Source organism: Puma concolor, chromosome B1, assembly GCF_028749965.1.
Source record: "Puma concolor isolate L17-30 chromosome B1, mPumCon1.1.hap2, whole genome shotgun sequence".
Taxonomy (NCBI): Eukaryota; Metazoa; Chordata; class Mammalia; order Carnivora; family Felidae; genus Puma; species Puma concolor.
The window spans coordinates 71,532,427-71,553,775 of record NC_141670.1 but is presented as its reverse complement, the minus strand read 5'-3'; the positions used below and the strand labels follow the sequence as shown (position 1 = coordinate 71,553,775).

General features: G+C 38.4%; 1 protein-coding gene across 3 annotated transcripts in view; it reads right to left on the bottom strand.

The window, feature by feature from the left end:
- Window positions 1–21,349, bottom strand: part of PDGFC (platelet derived growth factor C) — a 206,955-nt gene that overhangs the window by 141,479 nt on the left and 44,127 nt on the right. The window contains exon 1 of one of the 3 annotated variants that reach the window (XM_086704006.1): window positions 15,396–16,131. The exons of 1 other annotated variant lie outside the window; for it this stretch is intronic. In XM_086704006.1, the coding sequence (XP_086560132.1) occupies window positions 15,396–15,467 (72 nt within the window). In that variant the 5' untranslated portion in view covers window positions 15,468–16,131. Of the gene's footprint in view, window positions 1–15,395; window positions 16,132–21,349 lie in introns of those variants that run through there. One more of the 3 variants, XM_086704005.1, reaches the window with a different exon arrangement.

Sequence of the window (21,349 nt, the reverse complement as noted above, 5' to 3'; positions counted from 1 at the left end):
ATTTTTTTTTAATTTTTTTTCAACGTTTATTTATTTTTGGGACAGAGAGAGACAGAGCATGAACGCGGGAGGGGCAGAGAGAGAGGGAGACACAGAATCGGAAACAGGCTCCAGGCTCCGAGCCATCAGCCCAGAGCCTGACGCGGGGCTCGAACTCACGGACCGCGAGATCGTGCCTGGCTGAAGTCGGACGCCTAACCGACTGCGCCACCCAGGCGCCCCCATGTAATTTTTAAATAAACTTTAATTTTAGACAAGCTTTAGATTTCTAGAAAAACTGTGAAGATAGCACAGAGTACCCAGAAACCCTAAACCTTATTTCCCTATGTTTACCATCTTAACCTTCCTATGCTACATGTGTTATAATGAGGGGATTGGAGTCCTTAACAAGAGGTAGAGAGATCAGAGTTCCTTCTTACTCGGCCATGTGAGGACACAGTGAGAAGGCAGCTGTCTGCAAACCGGAGAGTTCTCACCAGAGAACCAAATCTACTTGATTTGGAACCTTAATCTTGGAATTCCCAGCCTCCAGACCTGGGAGAAATAAATTCCTGGAGTTTAAGCCACCCAGTCTATGGTATTGTGTCATGGCAGCTCAGGAAGATGGGACTGTGTGATGGCATGAAGATGAAGACAGATGGGATACTGCTTCTGTCCCATTCACGACACCGTGCATCAAAAACCTGATGTGCGTATAGTCAAACACGTGTCACAACAGAACTTAAGTCTGTACTGAAGGGGGAAAAAAATGTACTTTCGTCTGATAAACAAACAAACAAACAAATCCTATTGTTTATTAGCTGTATTTATGTTGCTCAGAGCATGTGCACGTTTGGAGCCCACCCTCTTACACCAGGAGTATTTACTACTGCAATGACTTAAATACACATGGACCAAAAAGACATTAATAATACGTTTTTAAAGAGATTTTAAAGAGATTAAAATGATGCATGATTTCTTAAATAGCTCTTGTCTTTATTTTCATATGTGAAAAATAAAACCATTATCTTTTTACACATTTTGATTTTTTCACCAAATTTTCTTAAACTAACACCTTAATTCTAATTATAAACTACACATTTACTTATTTATGAGTGAAATTATATAATATTAAACGCAAGTCAAAATTGCAAACAAAAGAAAACCCAAGGATGTCTAAAGCTTACTTTAGGTATCTATACCCAGAGAAACGGAACATAAAAGTTTAGAGATCTTGTAGTCCAAAATGGATGAAATGAAAACTTTGTTTTCTTCTTGCTTTGCTTCATCTCAACGTCTGAATACTTCATTCACTTATATTTCATTTCACAAAAAGAAAGCTTAGCTTTAAGGCAATAATAAAATATTAACAGATTAGTAATAAAATACTGATATTTATAACACATTTACACTGTTTTCATCAAGATAGTATTCTAATTACCTGGAAAGTGGATGAAACATATAATATCTCATTAATGGCAATTTACTAAACAATTTAACTTTCGTAATTCTCTTCATTCATGTAAATATAATGATTTTATTTCAATCTAGAAACGCCAATTTCAAATTAAAATATTTATATGAATGATACTAGCTGCTAAACAATGCAACAGAAATACTCGTTTTTTTAATGTTTACTTATTTATTTTGAGAGAGAGAGAGAGAGTGCGAATGGGGAAGGGTGAGAGAGAGAGGGAGAAAGAGAATCCCAAGCAGGCTCTGTACTGTCAGTGCAGAGCCCAACTCGTGCTTGATCTCACCAACCACGAGATCATGACCTGAGCCAAAATCAAGAGTCAGACACTTAACCGACTGAGCCACCCAGGTACCACAGAAACACTTTTAATTAGAAGCACAAAAGTATGTCATTCTTTCTCATTTTAAAAGTCATAAAAAGCATAAAACCCAGGCACTGAGAAACTGTCAGCACAAGAACATTAAACAAAATAACAAATTTTAGTAATACTGTGATGATATCCTACTTCTGTTTCGGCAAACCCCAATCCTTTGAACAACCTCTTTCCCATCTAGTAACTTTGTGTGGACTTCTGGCTACCTAAACCTACCATATATTAAAGTCCCCTATCCACGCCAGTTATCTCTCAAAGGGATCTGTGCTTGAAATTATAATTTCAATAGCCTTAGGTCACAACCAGACAAGTGCCGTGACATTATCAATATACAAATATATTCCAATATTAAAACAGTGGTTATCTTTGGATGATGAAATTATGGGTTATTTTCTTTTCCTTGTTCTTCATTGTGGTGGATTAAAACGTGTTCCCACAAAAAGAGAAGTCCAAGTCCTAAATCCATGTACCTATGAAAGTGACCTTATATGGAAATAACATCTTAATGGATTCTTTGAAGATGAATATCAAGATAAGACCATCCTGCATTTAAGATGGTCCCTAAATCCAATGATTGGTGTCTTCACAAGAGAAAAGAGAGAGATTTGATCTCATGTGGAAATAACATCTGTATGGATTCTTTGATGATGAATCTCAGAATAAGACCATCCTGCAGGTGGTCCCTAAATCCAATGATCGGTGTCCTCACAAGAGAAAAGAGTAGAGACACCGGGGAAAGTCCTTTGAAGACAAAGGTAGACTGGAATGAGGAAACTACAAGACAACACCAAACAATCACCAGAGCCATTAGAAGCTAGGAGAGAAGTATTATCAGTGACTCCAAGAAGGAACCAATGCTGCTGACCTCTTGATTTCATATTTCTGGCCTTCTGAGCTGTGGGAGAAGAAGCTGTTATTTTAACCCGTTCAGTTTGTGGTAATTTGCTACCACAACCCCAGTAAACTAATACAGTAGCTACATTTTATAATTTTTGACTTAAAAAAAATTTTTTAATGTTTATTTATTTTTGAGGAAGAGAGTGACACAGCACAAGTGGAGGAGGGACAGAGAGAGAGAGAGACACAGGATCCGAAGCAGGCTCCAGGCTTTAAGCTGTCAGCACACAGCCCCACAAGGGACTCAAAACTCCCAAATGATGAGATCATAACCTGAGCCGAAGTCGGATGCTTAACCAACTGAGCCACCCAGGCACCCCTGTAATTTTTGACTTTTAAATTTTTTTTTCAACGTTTATTTATTTTTGGGACAGAGAGAGACAGAGCATGAACGGGGGAGGGGCAGAGAGAGAGGGAGACACAGAATCGGAAATAGGCTCCAGGCTCTGAGCCATCAGCCCAGAGCCCGACGTGGGGCTCGAACTCACGGACCGCGAGATCGTGACCTGGCTGAAGTCGGACGCTTAACTGACTGCGCCACCCAGGTGCCCCAATTTTTGACTTTTAAATAGTTTGAAAGAATCACAGACTCATCAAGTTGTAAAACTACTGTCCTTTCAACCTATCACTCGCTGCCCTGCCCTTAATGGGGACATCTCATACAAGTACAGCAAAATACCAAAACCAGGTAACTGCATGGGAGCAATACTGTTAACTGGACTACAACCTTCAATCAGTTCTCCACATGCACTCATCTATGTACGCATGTGTGTGTGCGAGTGTGTATCAGTGTGTGTGTGTGTTAAATCTGTTTAACTTGACCCCATGTACTGATTCTGCTAACCACCACTGCAGTCTGGTTTTCCAGAGCCACAAAGGAATTCCCTCATGGAACTCTGTTATTTCAGATCCTGCACCTCCAGCCTGTCCTTTGGCAACCACAAATCAGATGCTATCTCTATAGTTTGGTCATTTAGAGGAGAGTATATAAATGAAATTACACATCATGTACCCTTTTAAAACTGGCTTTTTCATTAGGCATGATGCCCTTAGGACATCCAACTTATCCATAAAGCTGCTACGAAAATTCATCTACAGATTTTTTTTGTGTGAGAACATAGCTTTCGTTTACCTGGAATCAGTGCTCAAGAGTGCAACTTCTGAGTCATATGGTAAGTACATGTTTAGTTTTATAAGAAACTGCCCAACTACTTCCCGGAGTGGCTATAGCATTTGACATTCCCTCCTATACTACCACACTTCCTAGTACCTCACATTAGGAGTTAGGACCTCAACATATGAATTGGGGGGGGGGGGCCGCAAACATTCGGTCCACAACAGCTACAGAGTGACAGAGATGAGAAATCAATCCAATTTTGTCTGACTCTAGAATTAGTTCCTTGAGCATCATACAGGTGTAATTATCCTAAATGGCCATCTAAATAGTGAAGTGGTAAGACATGGGATATTTGAAAATATATCCACATAGTTAATGGACTATGGATTGGTAGGTAAAAGTTAGATTTCCAATGCAGAGATATGTTTATGATTTATACATGATAGAATGATGACGGGAGAATTAACTAATTACAGTCAAGCAGCAATTACCTGTATTCTTTAGCAGACATTAAATGATTTTGGATCAAACTTTTAATATAAAAAAAGCAGACTGGATTCGAGTCTGGACTTGAGAGAGTAGAAGAGTTTTGTAAGAATTTAGACAAGAAAAATACATAAGGAGACAGAGTGAATTTAGTGTTGAACTAGGAAATTGACTTTTTTCCTGGCAGTCAGGAAAAAGGGATTCTAGTATAAGAACCGGGCTTCCAATTTTTGCAAGCTAGATGAAAATCAAATGGAACAAGGGAAATCCTAAGGATATCATCAAAATTGAAAATAGCTGGACCCATATATTCCATTTGGCTGCATTTGCCATCTGAGAAATAAACTGGTAAACTCCTTCAAGGCCAGGCATCCTATGTTTTTCAACATTAAATCTGCTACAACTGAGAGCTCAGTCCCTTATATATAGTAGACACTCAAATGTTCAAATGTTTGTTAATATTTGCATTTTACTGTTTGGAGTGGTTACTGCAGTGGAGGCACATGTCCTTTAAAAATGCCCCTCTGGGGGCGCCTGGGTGGCGCAGTCGGTTGAGCGTCCGACTTCAGCCAGGTCACGATCTCGCGGTCCGTGGGTTCGAGCCCCGCGTCGGGCTCTGGGCTGATGGCTCGGAGCCTGGAGCCTGTTTCCGATTCTGTGTCTCCCTCTCTCTCTCTGCCCCTCCCCTGTTCATGCTCTGTCTCTCTCTGTCCCAAAAATAAATAAACGTTGAAAAAAATAATAATAAAAAAAAATTAAAAAAAAATGCCCCTCTGCCTCTCCTTAATGTCCCTTACCTCCTTCTTCTTCCTTCCTTCCCTCCTTCCTTCCTTTCTTTCTGGTAGGTAAGGAAATTGTATGGAACCCTAAGAAGTCTAGGGCAAAGCCACAGAAGCATCCCTAAATTCTGAGAATGAACCACAAGCACTCTAACAACCTACCATGAACTAAGTTGGTATCGTTTGTCTACTCCAATGAGATTACACAGGAAAAGGAATTTTAATCAAAGTCAATAATAATCTTAAGAGGCAAACCTAAGAGGTATATAACTGTCAATATTACATGAATATTTAAATGTGTGTCTACATGGAGGTATTCAGATTTTGGGTGTCCTTCACAGTAGGATGCCACATAGCCTACACATAACTTTTTTTTTTTTTTTTTAACTATGAACTAAAATAAGAAGAATGCTGCTGAAAGAGCTGGAGGAGTAAAAGAAAAACAGAAAAACAAAAAAACAAAACTCCAAGAGGTATTTTCCCTTCACTTTTATGATTATAGTCTTTTGAGACACAACCCACATCCATGCTTACATTTTAGATGCAGGCTTACAGCTGAGAAGTTGCCTCCCATGAAACACTAACAACAACAACAACAACAACAACAACAAAGGTAATGTTGAGTTTTTAAAAATCTACCTCTTAAAAGCTAGTCTCCTTCATACCCTTTTTTGTTCAAAGAGTAAACAAGATCCTGAAAAATTTCACAGATACCCTGAACATCAACTGGCACTTACATAGCAAACATTTCCCAATTCCAGCTCCTACTTCCATCCTTCAGCTAAGCCACAGCCCATCTAGAGCTCGTGAGTCAACGATTTATTTTTTGGAACCGTTTTATTAAGATATAATTTGCCACCATATAATTCATCCACATGAAGTGTATAATTCAATGGTTTTCGAATATTCACAACTTCATAAATGTTAACTAATTAACTCGGCATTAGTATGGGGTTGCCATCATTTTAATTTACTAATTATTCTCATCATCATTTCAGAAACTATTGGATATATGAGCATCATCATATTCATAAACTTCAACTGCTCTTTCCAAAAAAGGTTAGCCAATGCCTATATATATCAAAAACTACCTTCTCCTAATTTTTTAAGATTTAATTTGAACATCTGAGCATCCTGGAGGTTGAGACTCAGTGGGCTGCATTCTGGAGAAGTTCAAGGAGGCTTGCGCTCAAGCCTCTACCCCGTTCTACTGTAACACCCAGGCACTCAGAAAGCCCCCCCCCCCACTTCTTACACAATAAAACAATTAGAGACACAAATGAGAGTTGTCAAATTCTCCATCCATACCTAGGGTAAAACATAAGCACTGCAGAAAAAGTTCCAGTAAATACAATTTGAAAAGCACCTTTGAATCATTTTAATGCTATCACACTTGTATAACAGCAAAACTTAAACATAAAGGGTTCTATTTTAAGCCTTGAGTCTGCTCTTTCAATTACATATTACAAACACTAGATATAAAAAATCTCCTAAGTTAGGGTTTTACGATACTTCAAAATGTTTATTTTGCGAAATCTTTACCAAATTAAGTTAATCCATCTTTAACTTACTTAATTGACATGAGTTACAGTCAACGGAATATTTTGCTTGCAGATGGAGGTTTTAGTTTTTCAAAATTTCAGAATGTTAAAAAAATTCTGCATGAACTATAAATAATACTTTTTTTTTGTTTCATTGGGTTCTCAAATAGACCCGGACTTCAAAACACTTGTCTGTTCCAACATTTGGAAGAGTTTTAATTTGTTTCAAATCTAATTAAAGTCCAGTAATTAGGGGAAAAAACTTTTCAAATTTTAGATGCCTGCTTCAGGGCATTTACTTTCTGATACTGATATACCTAACAAAGTTGACATTGCTAAATAAATCAAACACTTCTGCTACGTCATCCTTAAGTCATATTTTAATATATTTTATTATCTTTTGTCCTGGGGCATTTTAAAATTGGGTTACTCTTAAAGTTATGCTTCTCCTCAGAAATAACTGGTCTTGAGGAATTTACTCTAGGAGAGTATAATTGTTTTAACACTAAAGATCTGCACTCAATAGGGAGTTAAAGAGATATAAGTTCCATTTAGGAAAAATAAAGGAGAAAACAGGAATTGAAAAAGTGATATCTGTAGATCATGTCCCCTTAGATAGTTATTATGTCCCAAGTCATTTGTTATCGTGAAGATCCTTGAAAAGTAAAATTCATAAAGTTATCAAAACAGACATTACCAAATTCCCTAAAAGAATTTTCTTTCAATGAACATTATAAAATGTGTTTTGGTACTGTACCAATTAAGTTGTATGGGAATAAAGGTACGGCCAAAAAGTAAAGTGATTTTTCAATGACTTCACAAGTATGAACATGTTTCCAATGATATTAAGCACCCTCTTTCAGACCCACAAAAATGTTCACTTGTTTCCAAATATACATACAATCCAATATAGACAATATAAGTTTTTAAAAAAATTTTAATGCTTATTTTTGACAGAGACAGAGCATGACTGGGGGAGGGTAGAGAAAGAGGGAGACACAGAATCTGAAGCAGGCTCCAGGCTCTGAGCTGTCAGCACAGAGCCCAACGTGAGGCTTGAACCCACAAACCGTGAGACCATGACCTGAGCCGAAGTCAGATGTTCAACCGACTGAGCCACCCAGGTGCCCCAACAATATAAGTTTTTTTAAAAGAGTAAAGTATACAGTTTATTTTTTATGTCAGGACATCTGAAAAAAGCAAAGCAAAGCATTATCTTTTAAAGCAGGTCTGCTTTACAAATCATATTTTCTCACTTATCTCCTTACCAATTAAAAAAGAAAAGCTAACAATTCAATAGAGAAAAGTACACATACCTCTTTCTACCCAGAGGTAATTGCTAACTTTCCTAAACGATCCCCAAATTTCATAATTTTACTCTGAGTAGAGAAATTGTTGGTATGGAAAATGGACCAATCCAAAGAGCTTATGTAGAAGTTTTCTGAAACCCCCAACTGAAGAGGAAGATTAATTCCAAAAAAGGAAACGACTCAAGTGATAGTCTGGTTCCATTTCCTCACATGCATTCTATTCAGTTCCTCTTTGTATTTCCTACTTCCCTGGGGTCCTGTTTATCAGACTGTAAATCACCCCCAAGGAGCTGTCTGCCTAGGCTCTGTCCTTAGGAGGAAGCACAGATAATGAGGAGAGAAGCTGGGGACCAGACAGAAGGCTCCCCAGGATGTGTCATTAGCCCCTTAAAGGATAATGCAGAGAAGTCAGCATTATCATCATTATCAGAAGTCAAAAACCCTTTACAGTCCAGCCATGACTTCCTGTAGCCACTTGAAGAGTGAGACAGCAGTATTAATTTGGACACGGTCACCTGTATGAAACGTCATTGGAATTTCAAAATATCTTAGCTCTTTAAAAGCATAACTGTTCTTATTCATATATAAACCTACGATCAACTTCTCTGTTTTAAAATTTTAATGTATCCAAGCAATACGTTCCTTACATAGGAAAATAGGCCTGGGTCCCATTAGTCCCATTTAGTCCCTATAACAATTTTGTGAAGTGGAGAGTACTATCACAGTTTCTACAGACGGATACATTGAGGTTATAGATCAAATAACTAAAAAAGCTAATTGGGAGTTTGAATACAGAAGAGTCTGGCTCCAAATTCTACACTTTCTTCAAACTTCTGTACTAGCTCAAGGAAAATGTCTTTAGTTTCAAGATAATTTTTAAATTAGCTTAAATCAGCAGACTTCCCCATTTAAAGGAACAATCAAGTGATCTGAGAAAGTATTTGTATTTTGAGTGTATATAAATTCTGCTTTCGAAAAGATTAAAAGGAAAGGAAACACAGACACACAACGTGCACACACACACACACACACACACAACCACTATAGTTTGTCCCGTGAGTAGGGAAAAGTTCTGCCTAAGAATCTGCTCTGGCCCGACTTAAATGAAACTCTAATTGCAAACCTTTTCCTACTTTTTTTTCCTGGTTCTAAAAGTGTATGGTCTGGTAGATGGTTCTTTTGTTTGGGAAAACGTAACGAACAGTTGTATATGCCAAGGTATGTTGGAGTCTAGTGGTTAGAGACTGAAAGTTAAATTTCTCTCTCCATAGCAAAATAACAAAAATGTGTAACCTGGGGAGACAGAAGTGAGATAGAACATGGATTAAAATAGAGAAAGGGCCCCTCAAACACTAAGAACATAGCTGGGCCTATCGAACAAGACAACCAATAAGATAATTGCCATGTGAAGAACAGAAATTTTAAAATTCCTAAGCAATTTCAGGCTGTTTTCTTCTCTTACCATGATGAGTCTGCCTTCCTTGCTTACCCCCAAGGCTTCAATTAAAGTCTGTAATATATAACAACTTTGTGCTAGTAAAGAAGAGAGGAACTGTCCCATATGTGCAGCAAAGCTACAGAATGCATGACAGCAAGGACAGAAGGAGTAGTGATCAAGAATGAAATCAAGCTGTGGTGCCTGGGTGGCTCAGTTGGTTAAACGACTGACTTTGGCTCTGGTTATGATCTCGCGGTTTGTGAGTTTGAGCCCCGTGTCGGGCTCTGTGCTGACAGCTTGGAGCTTGGAGCCTGCTTCGGATTCTATGTCTCGCTCTCTCTCTACCCCTCTCCTGCTCATGCTCTGCCTCTCTCTGTCTCTCAAAAATGAATTAAAAAAATAAAATAGAAAATAATACAGTGTTAAAAAGAATGCAACCAAGCTACAACCATATATTCAGAACAACAGGTACTCAGAGAGTAAGTACTCAAACCCAGCCTCAAGAACACTAAGAACAGTGCTAAACTTCCCCTAATAAATGGGATGGGGGTGTGTTTGGGTATTAAGGGAATATAATCACACAAGTCCGGAGAATTTGGTGGGTAAGCATGAATTTTCAAAAAGAAGAGGGGAAAGGGAGAAGCAGCTGAAAATAAAGGAAGAAAAAGGGGAGGAAGGAAAAAAGAAAGAAAAAAGAGCAAGAAAAGAAAAGGGGAAGGAAGGAAAGAAGGAGAGAGACAGAGACAGAGGAAGAAGAAGGAAGAGGAGAAGGAGGAGAAGAAGAAAAAAGGAAAGCAGGCAGGAAGGCAGGAAAGAAGGAAGGAAAGAAGAAAGGAAAAGAAAAAAGAAAGAGACAACCACTGAAATAGAAGCGTTTCCCTCCCCCCTTGGTGATCAAGTCAAGGGACAGAAGGATGTTTCCAGTGCAATGCTTGACTTTTTAAACTTAAAATGACAATGAAAACTAACTTGATCTTTATGATCAAAGATCAGGAACTATTAGAGCTGGAAGCTGTTCCTTTAACAGGCCAGGCTGGTCCCTATTCAGGGTCTCTATACTTCCTCTTCTTTCTGCCTAGAAACTCTTGCCTTTGGTTTGGGTATAGCTGCTTCCTTTTCATCATCCATGTCTCCAGCCAGATGTGACGCCCTTTCCTGTCCATCATGACTAACCCCATTCTCCCGCACTCACACTCCTTCCCCCATGCACTCCTATCCTCCCTGTTCCCTTCGTCTTGCTTCATTTTACTCAAAGCAGCTACTACTATCTAAAGACGTATTTTTTTCTTTGGGGTGTGTGTGTGTGTGTGTGTGTGTGTTTGTGTGTGTGTGTGGTGTGAAGTGTCTCGTTTATTGTTTCTCCTGCACTACAATGTAAACTCTAGAAGGGACTTGATCTCTGTCATTTACCTTTCCATTCCCAGCGCTGAGAACAATGCCTGGCACATAGTAGACCCTCAAAATAATATTTAAGAATTAAAGATATTAAAGAATGAGTGAGAGGACCTAAGAAAGGGATAAGCCCAGAAGAGGACAACTAAATGGGAAGGCTGGTAGAAAGGTTTGCTGAAACAGTGACATACTCAATGAGATGACAGGAGATATGAGATAAACATGAGGTAACACAGGAGTGAAAGCTCAGAGGGCAAGTGGAGTATTAGAATGCAAGAGGAAAAAAAATTAACAGCCCCAGATCGAAATTAAAGCCCATGAGGAAGCAAGGACAGTACTGATACTCTCTAGAAATGAGGAAGAGACTGTCATCCCAAGAGACTGAGACTAGGGTGGTGTACTAAACAACATAATTAGGCCATAGCTCTAATCTAGCACCCTAGTCCTAGCAAGGACAGTGAAATCAGCCTGAGCAATGTATGAATCATCAACTGAGTAGCTGAACACATCCTTCCTGCCTAAGGGTGCCCAGCATATGACAAAAGTTCAATGAATTCCTATTAAATGGGCTAACAAACCAACAGGTCATTATGATAAGAGTTGTGGCTCAACTATCGAATCCTACAACATCAACATTAAAGGAGTCTTTCTAAGCCATCCAATCGTTCTTTCTTCCAATCCCCTTTCATTTTCAAACATCTATTGGACACCTACTATGAGCACAACTTTGAAGACACGGTTAATACTATATTAATACTTTACTCTCCTAGGAAATTGCTACAGAGGCTACTTCCTCTTTCCAGTCTCAGAACAAATGTTACAAGCAGCCTTCTGGAAACCGTGTCCTTTGATTTCTAATGTAGTGATGGGTCTTAATGCTAGGTATCGCACTCCTTCCAGAGGGAAAGGCATTACAGAGCAAGCCCATGGAAAAGAGATTCAGGACAAGTAGAGACTTATGGGCCTCCCCAACCATGCATCTAGGTAAATATAGCATTCTGAAGTTAAGTATATAAGACAGTGAAAATATAAGAGAAACAATCTCCCATAAATGAAGAACGCTTTCTAATGACCTCTTCTAGGTGTTAAAAAGATTTTGCTAACAAGGTTAAAGTTAATAAACAAAGACAAATGTCTCAGAATATAGATAGAGATTCATTCACCTTATTTTTTTTTTAAGTAAACTCTACCCCCAACTTGGGGCTCGAACTTGTGACTCTGGAATCAAGAGTCACATACTCTGCCAACTGAGCCATGCACTCCCAGTCACATTAAGTCTTAATAAAAATTCACTTCTCCTAGATGGCTTTTAAGTTTCAAAGATACCACCCCAATGTAGATTTCTCATCAGTTAGCCAGCACCATCCAAAAGAAATTTCTTGAATATAGAAATATCTGTAGGCACTAGCCATTTGTGATTATAGACTTGTGAGTACAGCAATGGAGGAAATTAATGTTTTAAATTAATTTAAATTTTATTTAATTTTAATTCATTTAAATTTACATTACCACATGTACATGGGGGCCATTGTCTTGAATAACATAATTAGGCCATAGATCTAGTCTTAGCACTCATTAATGGAAGCTGGTATAAAAGAAATAATATGATCTCCTTCTTTCTCACTAACCTAGAAGGATAGTTAAAATAACATAATTTCTAAAGGATCAGATAATAAACATTATTACTGAAGTCCCCTTACTCCACTCATAAATGTATTAGCTGTCTGGCCTTCAATACTTTTTAATTTTTCTGGACCTCAGCTACCTTAGCAGTAAAATAAATGTGCTCTAGTGAACCATTTGATACCTTAAGATCTTTTCTATCTCAAATACACATGATTTAAATCATCATATGTCACACTTTAAAAGGGTTATACTGTTTATATATAATTAACATGCCTAAGATGTCACTTGCTTTAAGACACATCACAGCTTTGAAGAAAAAACCAAGAGGACATTGAATGTATTCCAGGGATGCCTGGGTGGCTCAGTCGGTTAAGCATCCAAATCTTGATTTCAGCTCAGGTCATGATCTCACGGTTCATGGGATCAAGCCCCGTGTTGGGCTCTATGCTGAGCTTGGAGCCTGCTTGGGATTCTTTCTCTCCCTCTCCCTCTCCCTCGGCCCCTCCTTTGTTCATTCTGTCTCTCTCTCCCTCTCCCTCAAAATAAATAGATACAAACTTAAAAATTAATTAATTTATGTATGCATTCCAACTAGAAGGCATATTACTCCTTCAGCAAATGGAAAATTATAAAAACCGAGCGTCTTAGAATCAAGGAAATACAAATGTTCACTAGAGGAATACTAAATGATTATTACACCATCAATCAGTTTGTTATATTTATTGCTATGTATTAAGTTATAATCAGATCGTATGCGTAATGAAAAAGTACACAAAAATCATATTAACCCGTGCCAATACTGTTTGACAAAATAACAAATAATGTGCACAATAAATATATAAGAAGTATAACTGGAAATGTCTCCAATAGCAAGGCCTACCCATTTTATTTTTTTTAATGTTTTTTAGTTTGAGAGAGAGAGAAAGAGAAAGAGTAAGCAGGGGAGGAGCAGAGAGAGGAGAGAGAGAGAACCCCAAGCAGGCTCTGTGTTCTCAGCACAGAGCCTGATGCAGGACTCAAACTCATGAACTGTGAGATCATGGCCTGAGCCAAAATCAAGAGTTGGATGCTCATCTGACTGAGGCACCCAAGTGGCCCCCATTTTATTTTTTCTTAATAATGGTTTAAGTTAAAGTCAGTCCTAAAGAATAGCATTTGCTAATGATAAATGTGAAACAGAGTTTTGAATTTCCTACATTTTTACACACAAAACTCCCTAAGAGTGGCTTACAGATTGTAGTAATATTATACATTAGACATGAAATTCCAGAGACCATTGCTATCTGTTTTGGCTTTGTAAAATCTTTGTTTAAAATGTCCCCGGGGTGCCTGGGTGGCTCAGTGGGTTAAGTCCCAACTCTTGATTTCAGCTCAGGTCGTGATCTTGCAGTCGTGAGACCGAGCCTTGCGTCAAGATCTGCGCTGAGCATGAAGACTGCTTGGCGTTCTGTCTCCCTCTCTCTCTGTCCCACTCCCCTGCTTGTGCAAGTGCGCACTTGCTCTCTCTCTCTCTCTCCCTCTCTCTCTCAAAAGTGTTAAAAAATTAAAAAAACAAAATATCCTCAAGTATGTGTACTTTGTTGTTTTTTAGAAATAAGTTATGTGACTAAAAGAGTTACAGGGTAATTAATTTCTTCCTTATAAAAAGTGTTAAGTATGGGGGAAATTAACATATATTCATAAAACAGATATAATTATTAATTCATCATATCTATCTGTAGCTCATGTTCTCCCACAATTATAGTACACTATTAAAAATATCCCGAACTAGTTAATAGCTAGAATTCAATGAGAACTATTTTATTTTATTTTTTTAAATGTTTTTTATTTATTTTTGAGACAGAGAAAGACAGAGCATGAGCAGGGGAGGGGCAGAGAGAGAGGGAGACACAGAATCCACAGCAGGCTCCAGGCTCTGAGCTGTCAGCACAGAGCCCGACGCGGGTCTCGAACTCACAGACTGTGAGATCATGACCTGAGCTGAAGTCGGACACCCAACTGACTGAGCCACCCAGGCGCCCCAAGAACTATTTTAAATCTATGAATCAAACTCAATGCTCTGTGAACTTTAAATAACAACAAAAATAAATAAATAAATAAACAGCTAGGAAAACTAGCTGAAAAACAATAAAAAGACAAAACCACACTATTCAATTTTATCCAATGAACAGACTTTGAAAATCAGGACTGGATGTGCTTGTCAATTATTTTTAAATACTCTTAATTACCAGCACTAAAGGGAAACGCTACAAAAAGCCACTAATTCGTAAGTAAACAAAGAAGTAGTTCTAAAGAAAATTCAAAAGTCATTTTCTCCAAAACATCTTTTTAAATGAAATATAAAAGCAGAGCTTCTTTTTCTGAATTCCATTCAATGTCATTAGAACGACAAACAATTGCCACTAATTCTTTTAAAGTAACCTACGTGATTCTTGGAAAAAGGACAACGTGACATAAACCCACACTCCAACAGACATAACATCTAATCAGTCAGCAAATATTTACTCATCATTTACTAACTCATGCAAGAAACAGAGCACGAAGATCTGAGAAAAAAATCAGTTCTTGCAATTCTGCCCCTCAAGGTCTAGAGAAAGAGTCAGGACAGAAAAGCAGCAAACATGGATGTTGGGAGAGGGGGCGGAGAGACCAATGGGGAACACGGACAGATGGGTCATGGGGCAGGGAAAATGAAAGAAAGATGTGCTGTGGGGAAATGCTGACGCCTATTCCTAAAAAGAAAAGTTGCAATCCCCATGGTTACAGCAGTTGAAATATTACTCTTAAAAGGATCTGCTTAATATTCTACCCTAGCCGAGCAGCCTACCCTAAAATGCACTGAAGAGCTACTCAATAAATGTTGGCCAAATGAATAGCCATTTTTTCCCCTCTATGCAAAGCTCGTCCATGTAAAAGTTCAAAACTTCATTGCGTGCAGTCAAGTGTCTATTCATGAACAGCTGAACAGTTTTGAACTTACAATGTGCATTCCTGAAATCGAGCCCTTTCTTTCTTTCTGTGTAAGAGCGGTACCCAGTTCTTCACCAATCATTTATTGAGGACCTATGATACACAAGGCATCCCGTTAGTTGCTGGGTATAATGAAGTGGGTATATATACTTAGTTCTGATGTTTCTCTGATTCCAAACTTTTATACTTAATCTATCTGTAGACATCTGATAGGTACCTCAATTTTAACATAACGAAACAAACTCTTCATTGTTTTTTTTTTTCCCACAAATACACTTCTCCCCTGGTTTTCCTTCTTAATAAAAGGGACCACTGCCCCAACCATACACACAGTTGCTAATGGAAAAAAAAAAAAAAAAAAAAGCTGCTAGTTCTTAAAATCCAGCAGGAATAAAAACAATTTTTAAATAAACTTTATCTAAAGTAAAAGGAAAAAACTATCAAATAGTGATATGTGCTATGCAGACAATTAAAATGACGGGGTGAGTCTGCTGGTGGTCTCAGAAGGTGTCTGAGTTTTGATTCCTGGAGAAGTAGACCTTGGGAAAGGATTTAGGGACAAAAAGTTTAGTTGGGGGGTGGAGGAAACATCAATGGGAAGGCGGGAACTAAGACAAGGAGGCCAAGTGGCCATTACAGGGTTCCTTACCAGGACAGCTACACTGCCAGCAACTTCATTTAATCCCACTGGGTCAACTCTGGGACCCAGTGAACATATGCATGCTTCAGAGTTTTCCATCTGAGGGGTGGGGGGCTGGGATATTTATATACCAAACCCTAACAGTTCCTGGTTGAGAGCTGATGGGGGAGACAGAACCACTTCCCCAGTGCCTGTGTCCTTCTGGTCGGTAACAGGAGGCTCACATGGGGAAAGACAGCATGCGGACAATCAAAGGCAGGTGCCACCGTCGTGCTGTGAAGGAGGCAAAGCAGAGTGTACGGGCGGGCCTGCACGAAGCCTGATGGCAGGGCGACATACATATATGCTGGAATCTAAATGGACAGGAGGATCTGGGATACAAGATTTCCGGTTACAAGAAACTGACAGAACAAGATCAAGTTCGGTATACTTATGAAAGGTCAGCTGGACAGAATGCATGGAGCAGAGAGGGAGGCCGGGAAAATCAGGTGGGAAAAGCAGATACAGACCAGATGACAAACGGCTCTGAAGCCAGAATAAAATGCCTGGAGTTCATTCTAATCAAACTGGGAAGACACAGGTGGGAAGTACAGGCTTGGCAGGATCTTACCTACGTTTTGAAAAGAGGGCTCTGGTGCAAATGAATAGTCGGACCATGAGTGAAAACAAGAAATTGGGGACACTGCCACAGTGAAGTTACAGTGGTGGCAGGAGATATGAAGAAAGCAGACCTGCCAGGGAGCTGGATATGCAATAAAGGGTACGGGAGAGGCAGGCAGGGTGAAGAATCCCTCCTACATCCCTCACTGGCAACTCTATATAAGGTAGGCGCAGTGGTCCCTTTTACTAGGAAGGAAGAAGATGAGGTGAAAAGTAGATTTGTGAAAAACAGTGAAGTTTCTTTTAGTTAAGGTTAAATACACAAGTTTGGAACCAGAGAAACATCAGGACCAGAGACAGATACAAAGGAAGCATCTACACGTGTATAGCATTGGAAGGCAAGAAATTAGATCAGGGGTAGTATTATACATAAAGAAGAAGTGGGCTCCAAAGACCGACTTTTACACTGCAAATAATAAGAACACATCTGTCAATAACATTTTATTGTATCACGGTAAAATATACCTCAGTAGTCACGGCCAACCCATTCTGTCATTCATTCATTCAGTATTTATTGAGTTTAAAATAGACTCAGGGCATTATGCCGAGAACTGTAAGAAATTTAAAATCTATCATATATTAATCCTCATTTTTAAGGGCTCAGGGTCTAAACCCATACAGATTAAAGACTGACTGTGGTAATTGTTCTAAGAGAGATACAGAGAAAGAACCATGGTAACTTAGGAGAAAGAGATTATTTCCACCTGGCAAAATCGTAAAAGGTTTTGAGTGGAAAACAGCATTTAAGCTGGGGCTTAAAGCCTTTTCAAATTTGTAAAACTTGCCCTCTAAACGCTTAGGAAGTGGATGCATTTCAAGAGTGAGAGACTTAAAGAACAAAACCACAGAGAGAAGACTTTGGAGGGAGGATAATTCTAGAGCTCATTAAATAGTTCAATTTGCTAGATGATAAAATACATGAATGGGATAGATGGTGAACATTTCTAGGATACCACATTTATTAAATACATCTCTAACATTTTCCATGTAAAGAAATAATTCACTTTCCATGGTGTCAAACATAAATTTGATTGGGTTTAAGAAAAAATTTTAAGCCATAAATTCATTTCATTTCAATTCACTGTACTAATGTACCATGAGCAATCATTCTGCGCTTAGAAATTCACTTCTCACATCTACTGTCCATTTTGGTTATATTTTTCTTCATTTAATCATTTAATAGCACCTTTTCCATCTATCCAACTTTATCTTTAAATGCTGGAAACTCATGCATTATAAGCTAGTCAGTATAAAGGAAAAGAAAAAGACATAGGCTGGGTAAGGGGATAAAACACGGGCTCAGAGGAGTAAACAGCACCAGGGGGCACACTGGTGGGAAGAACAATGGAGGCACAAATGGCCAACAGAAGGGATGGGCAAATTCACAGACTGTAAAGAGGTATTTCACCCAGTTCCATGCTCTAAACTCGTTCCTTTAGATAGCTTTCATTTTTCTAAGTAATATCTACACCCAACATGGGGCTCAAAATCACGACCCAGTGATCAAAAGTCACATTAGACAGACTTCATTTTAAACCCATAAGTTCAGTTTCTTTTTGCCATTCTTTAAAAGACTATGAGAAACATCCTTTTATGGTGGCCTTTAAAGACTTTTTCATACGCAGCCCCTAAAAAACACAATTTAGCCATAAAGAGCTTTCTGAAAAACACTGCTTACAAGACAATCCTTTTTTTTTTCTCATATTGCTGGTCATAAGAATAAAGTTTATCATTAGTGAAGGACCAAGTGTTTATCTCCATGGAGGTTCTCAAGAGGACCGCCATGCTAACAATATGATGACATGCACAAGAGAGCCAAACAAAAGAAGAAGAAAACGCAACAAGGCAACGAAACATTAAACACAAAGATGTGGAGGAACTCTTTCAAAAATAAAGAATGAATAGAAACAATTCAAATAAATGAGCCCATGAGGGGGACACTCACGGATGTCAACTGGAAACAACAGACAAGAAAGCAGTGGCTCTGCTGTACAGACTGAACACGACAACATTACAGACCCTCAAAATTTGGAAAATCTTAGTTTAAAAAAATGCCGCCTGGGCAGCTCAGTCAATTAAGCGTCTGGCTCTTGACATCAGCTCAGGTCTTGTGAGTTCAAACTCCACGTTGGGCTCTGTGCTGACAGTGCAGAGCCTGCTTGGGATTCTCTCTCTCTCCCTCTAAGACCCTCCCCTGCTCACTCTAAATACATACATACTTACATACGTACATATACAAATACATAAGTAAATATGCAAAATGCCAACCAGCAAGAAGATAAAACACGTATGTCAATCAACCCTTTGGAAAATGACTGAATAAAGTAAAAACACTATGTAACTAATGTCCCAATCCAACATGTAAATATCTATGTACTTCCAAAGAAAATTTATCATTGTCTATTCAAAACTTAGAAATTACGAAAATATTATATACATTCTATGTCTTAAGCTACCTTGATAATCAGTCGAGGGAGGAAAGAGAAGAAAAAGGAAATAAAGGGGAAAAAGTAAGTAGTATCTTATAAAAATAATTTTACAGTACATAAAATCAATTTTTCATAGCAAAAAAAAAGATCAATAAAATATAAACTACTTTCCAGTTAAAAAAAATAAAACTGATTTTGCCCCAGGGCACCCACGCATACAATTCTGATTCCTCCAGCCTTCTGGAAAGCATAAAAATACAAAGGAATTATCCAAAGAGACACAATCTTTCCTCTTCCCCCTCCTCCTCCTTCAGGGAATGATTTACCATTCAATAAAGGTTAACTCAGGTCAACTTAAAAAAAAAAAAAGAAGAAGAAAAGAAAAAAAAGGGAGCTAGTGCTCAACCTTAATGTAAAGTAGAACAGAAAATATCTCCTGATTATTTATCCTTCAGTGTCTTATTAGATATTAGGAATGGCTGATAATATTTTTAAATACTTGATTTCACAACAAGTTACCTACTTTCAAATGGCCCTTTCAAGATATCTGTGTTGACAGGCTAGAACTTGTAGTGTCCTGAGAAGTGCACAGCCGTGTTCAGAAGGCCCACACAAGTAGAAATGTTGAAAAAAATCTGGGTTCACAGATGGTAATATACCAGATGCTAGAACACCAAATAAGTTGTCATTTGATTTTGGATTTAAATTAAATGAACTGGCTTGCTAACTGAATTCATTTGTCTGTCATTAGACTGACATCTCCAACCTCCCAAAAGCACAGTTTACTTTTTACCTCACCAGTATGTGCCTTTGTGTGAATACTGGGTAATCTATTATATATACTGGATGCACATGTTACTCAAAATTGCACTTTAAGAAAAAATAGCATCGAAAAAATAATCTTGTTCAATATCGGATTTAACTAAAAATATATAGTTTACTCGTATTGCTGTACGACTTTTTTCAGGCAGACAAGTGGAAAAAGAATTTCAGGCATTAGGAAGAAAGAGCATATACAAAATTGTGGAATCATCATCAAATTTGGAAAACTGAAAAGATTTCTCAAGGGCTCAACTCAAGGTATCTAAAGAGGATGAATGAAGTTGCCGTAAGACATTTGAGCTTGATCAATGAAGGATTCGTAGAATAAGAAATCCTACTATTAGATTTGGGGGGTGTGGGAGGAACACAACGTACAGAGAAAAATGTTTACACTACCTTAAAAGAAATTTCATTTAAATAAGACCTTACCACAATAGTCATATAATTGTAAACAAAAACGTAATCTCATTATAAAGCCCAGGCTCCTTGTAATAAAGACCACAATTAAGAATCTGGGTTTATATTTTTATTGTACATAACACTCACTTCTTTTCACTTATCACCTTTATTATTGGTTCTAATTTTCCTGCCCAGTAATCCCATAACTGTATTTTAACTTTTTTTCCCTGCTACCTATTGGGGGTGGGAGGGAGGGGGCGGGGGCGAGGTGTGGAATGCAGCAAAGTCGTTCTGAACAGACAAAATTGACAAGAATTGTGAAAACAAAGGATGTGACAGCCCCAGAATTTTGACCTTTAGAACTTGAAACCAGATGTATGACTCAGCTCCCCAATACACATGAACTCTTTTGTATTCTGGGTACAATGGCAAATATTTCCTGTTATTAAAACATTTTGGGATTATCTTCCCAAGATGTTAACATAGAGCTTCTGAAAAGATAACTGCACAGTGACAATAAAAAGATTGTTAAGGGGGCCTCTAAGCTATAGGACAAACAGTATTGCATTTCTAGTGAGAAGAACACTCGCTATAGGCAGAGATCCACGAAGGCTTAAGTTGCCCGGGTTCACATGAACCTCTTTGGTTAGTGCATGTGCTTTAGAAAGCCTGACAATCACAGGGTTGGCTGGCAGTGGGGGAGGAGGGTCAGTGGTGATTCTCTTCCACGGCTATTGAGGAAAAGTGTCCCAGGATAATCTTGAAGCACATTATACCTTAACTGTTTATTAGAGCTGGGACAATTAAGGGCATGACAGTGGCCGAATGTAAGGGTGTTAATATCAGAAATGAAGTTCCTGGCCCTTATGCCCTGGACTGCTCTGCTCCCATGAAATCTTGGACCACCCAGACATTCACTTTGCTAACCATCCTCTTCAACTAAAGTGGAGATATTTACTCAGAATGAGGGGTTATACTTACAGTGGAACGTATCTTCATATGTATTTTAAACAT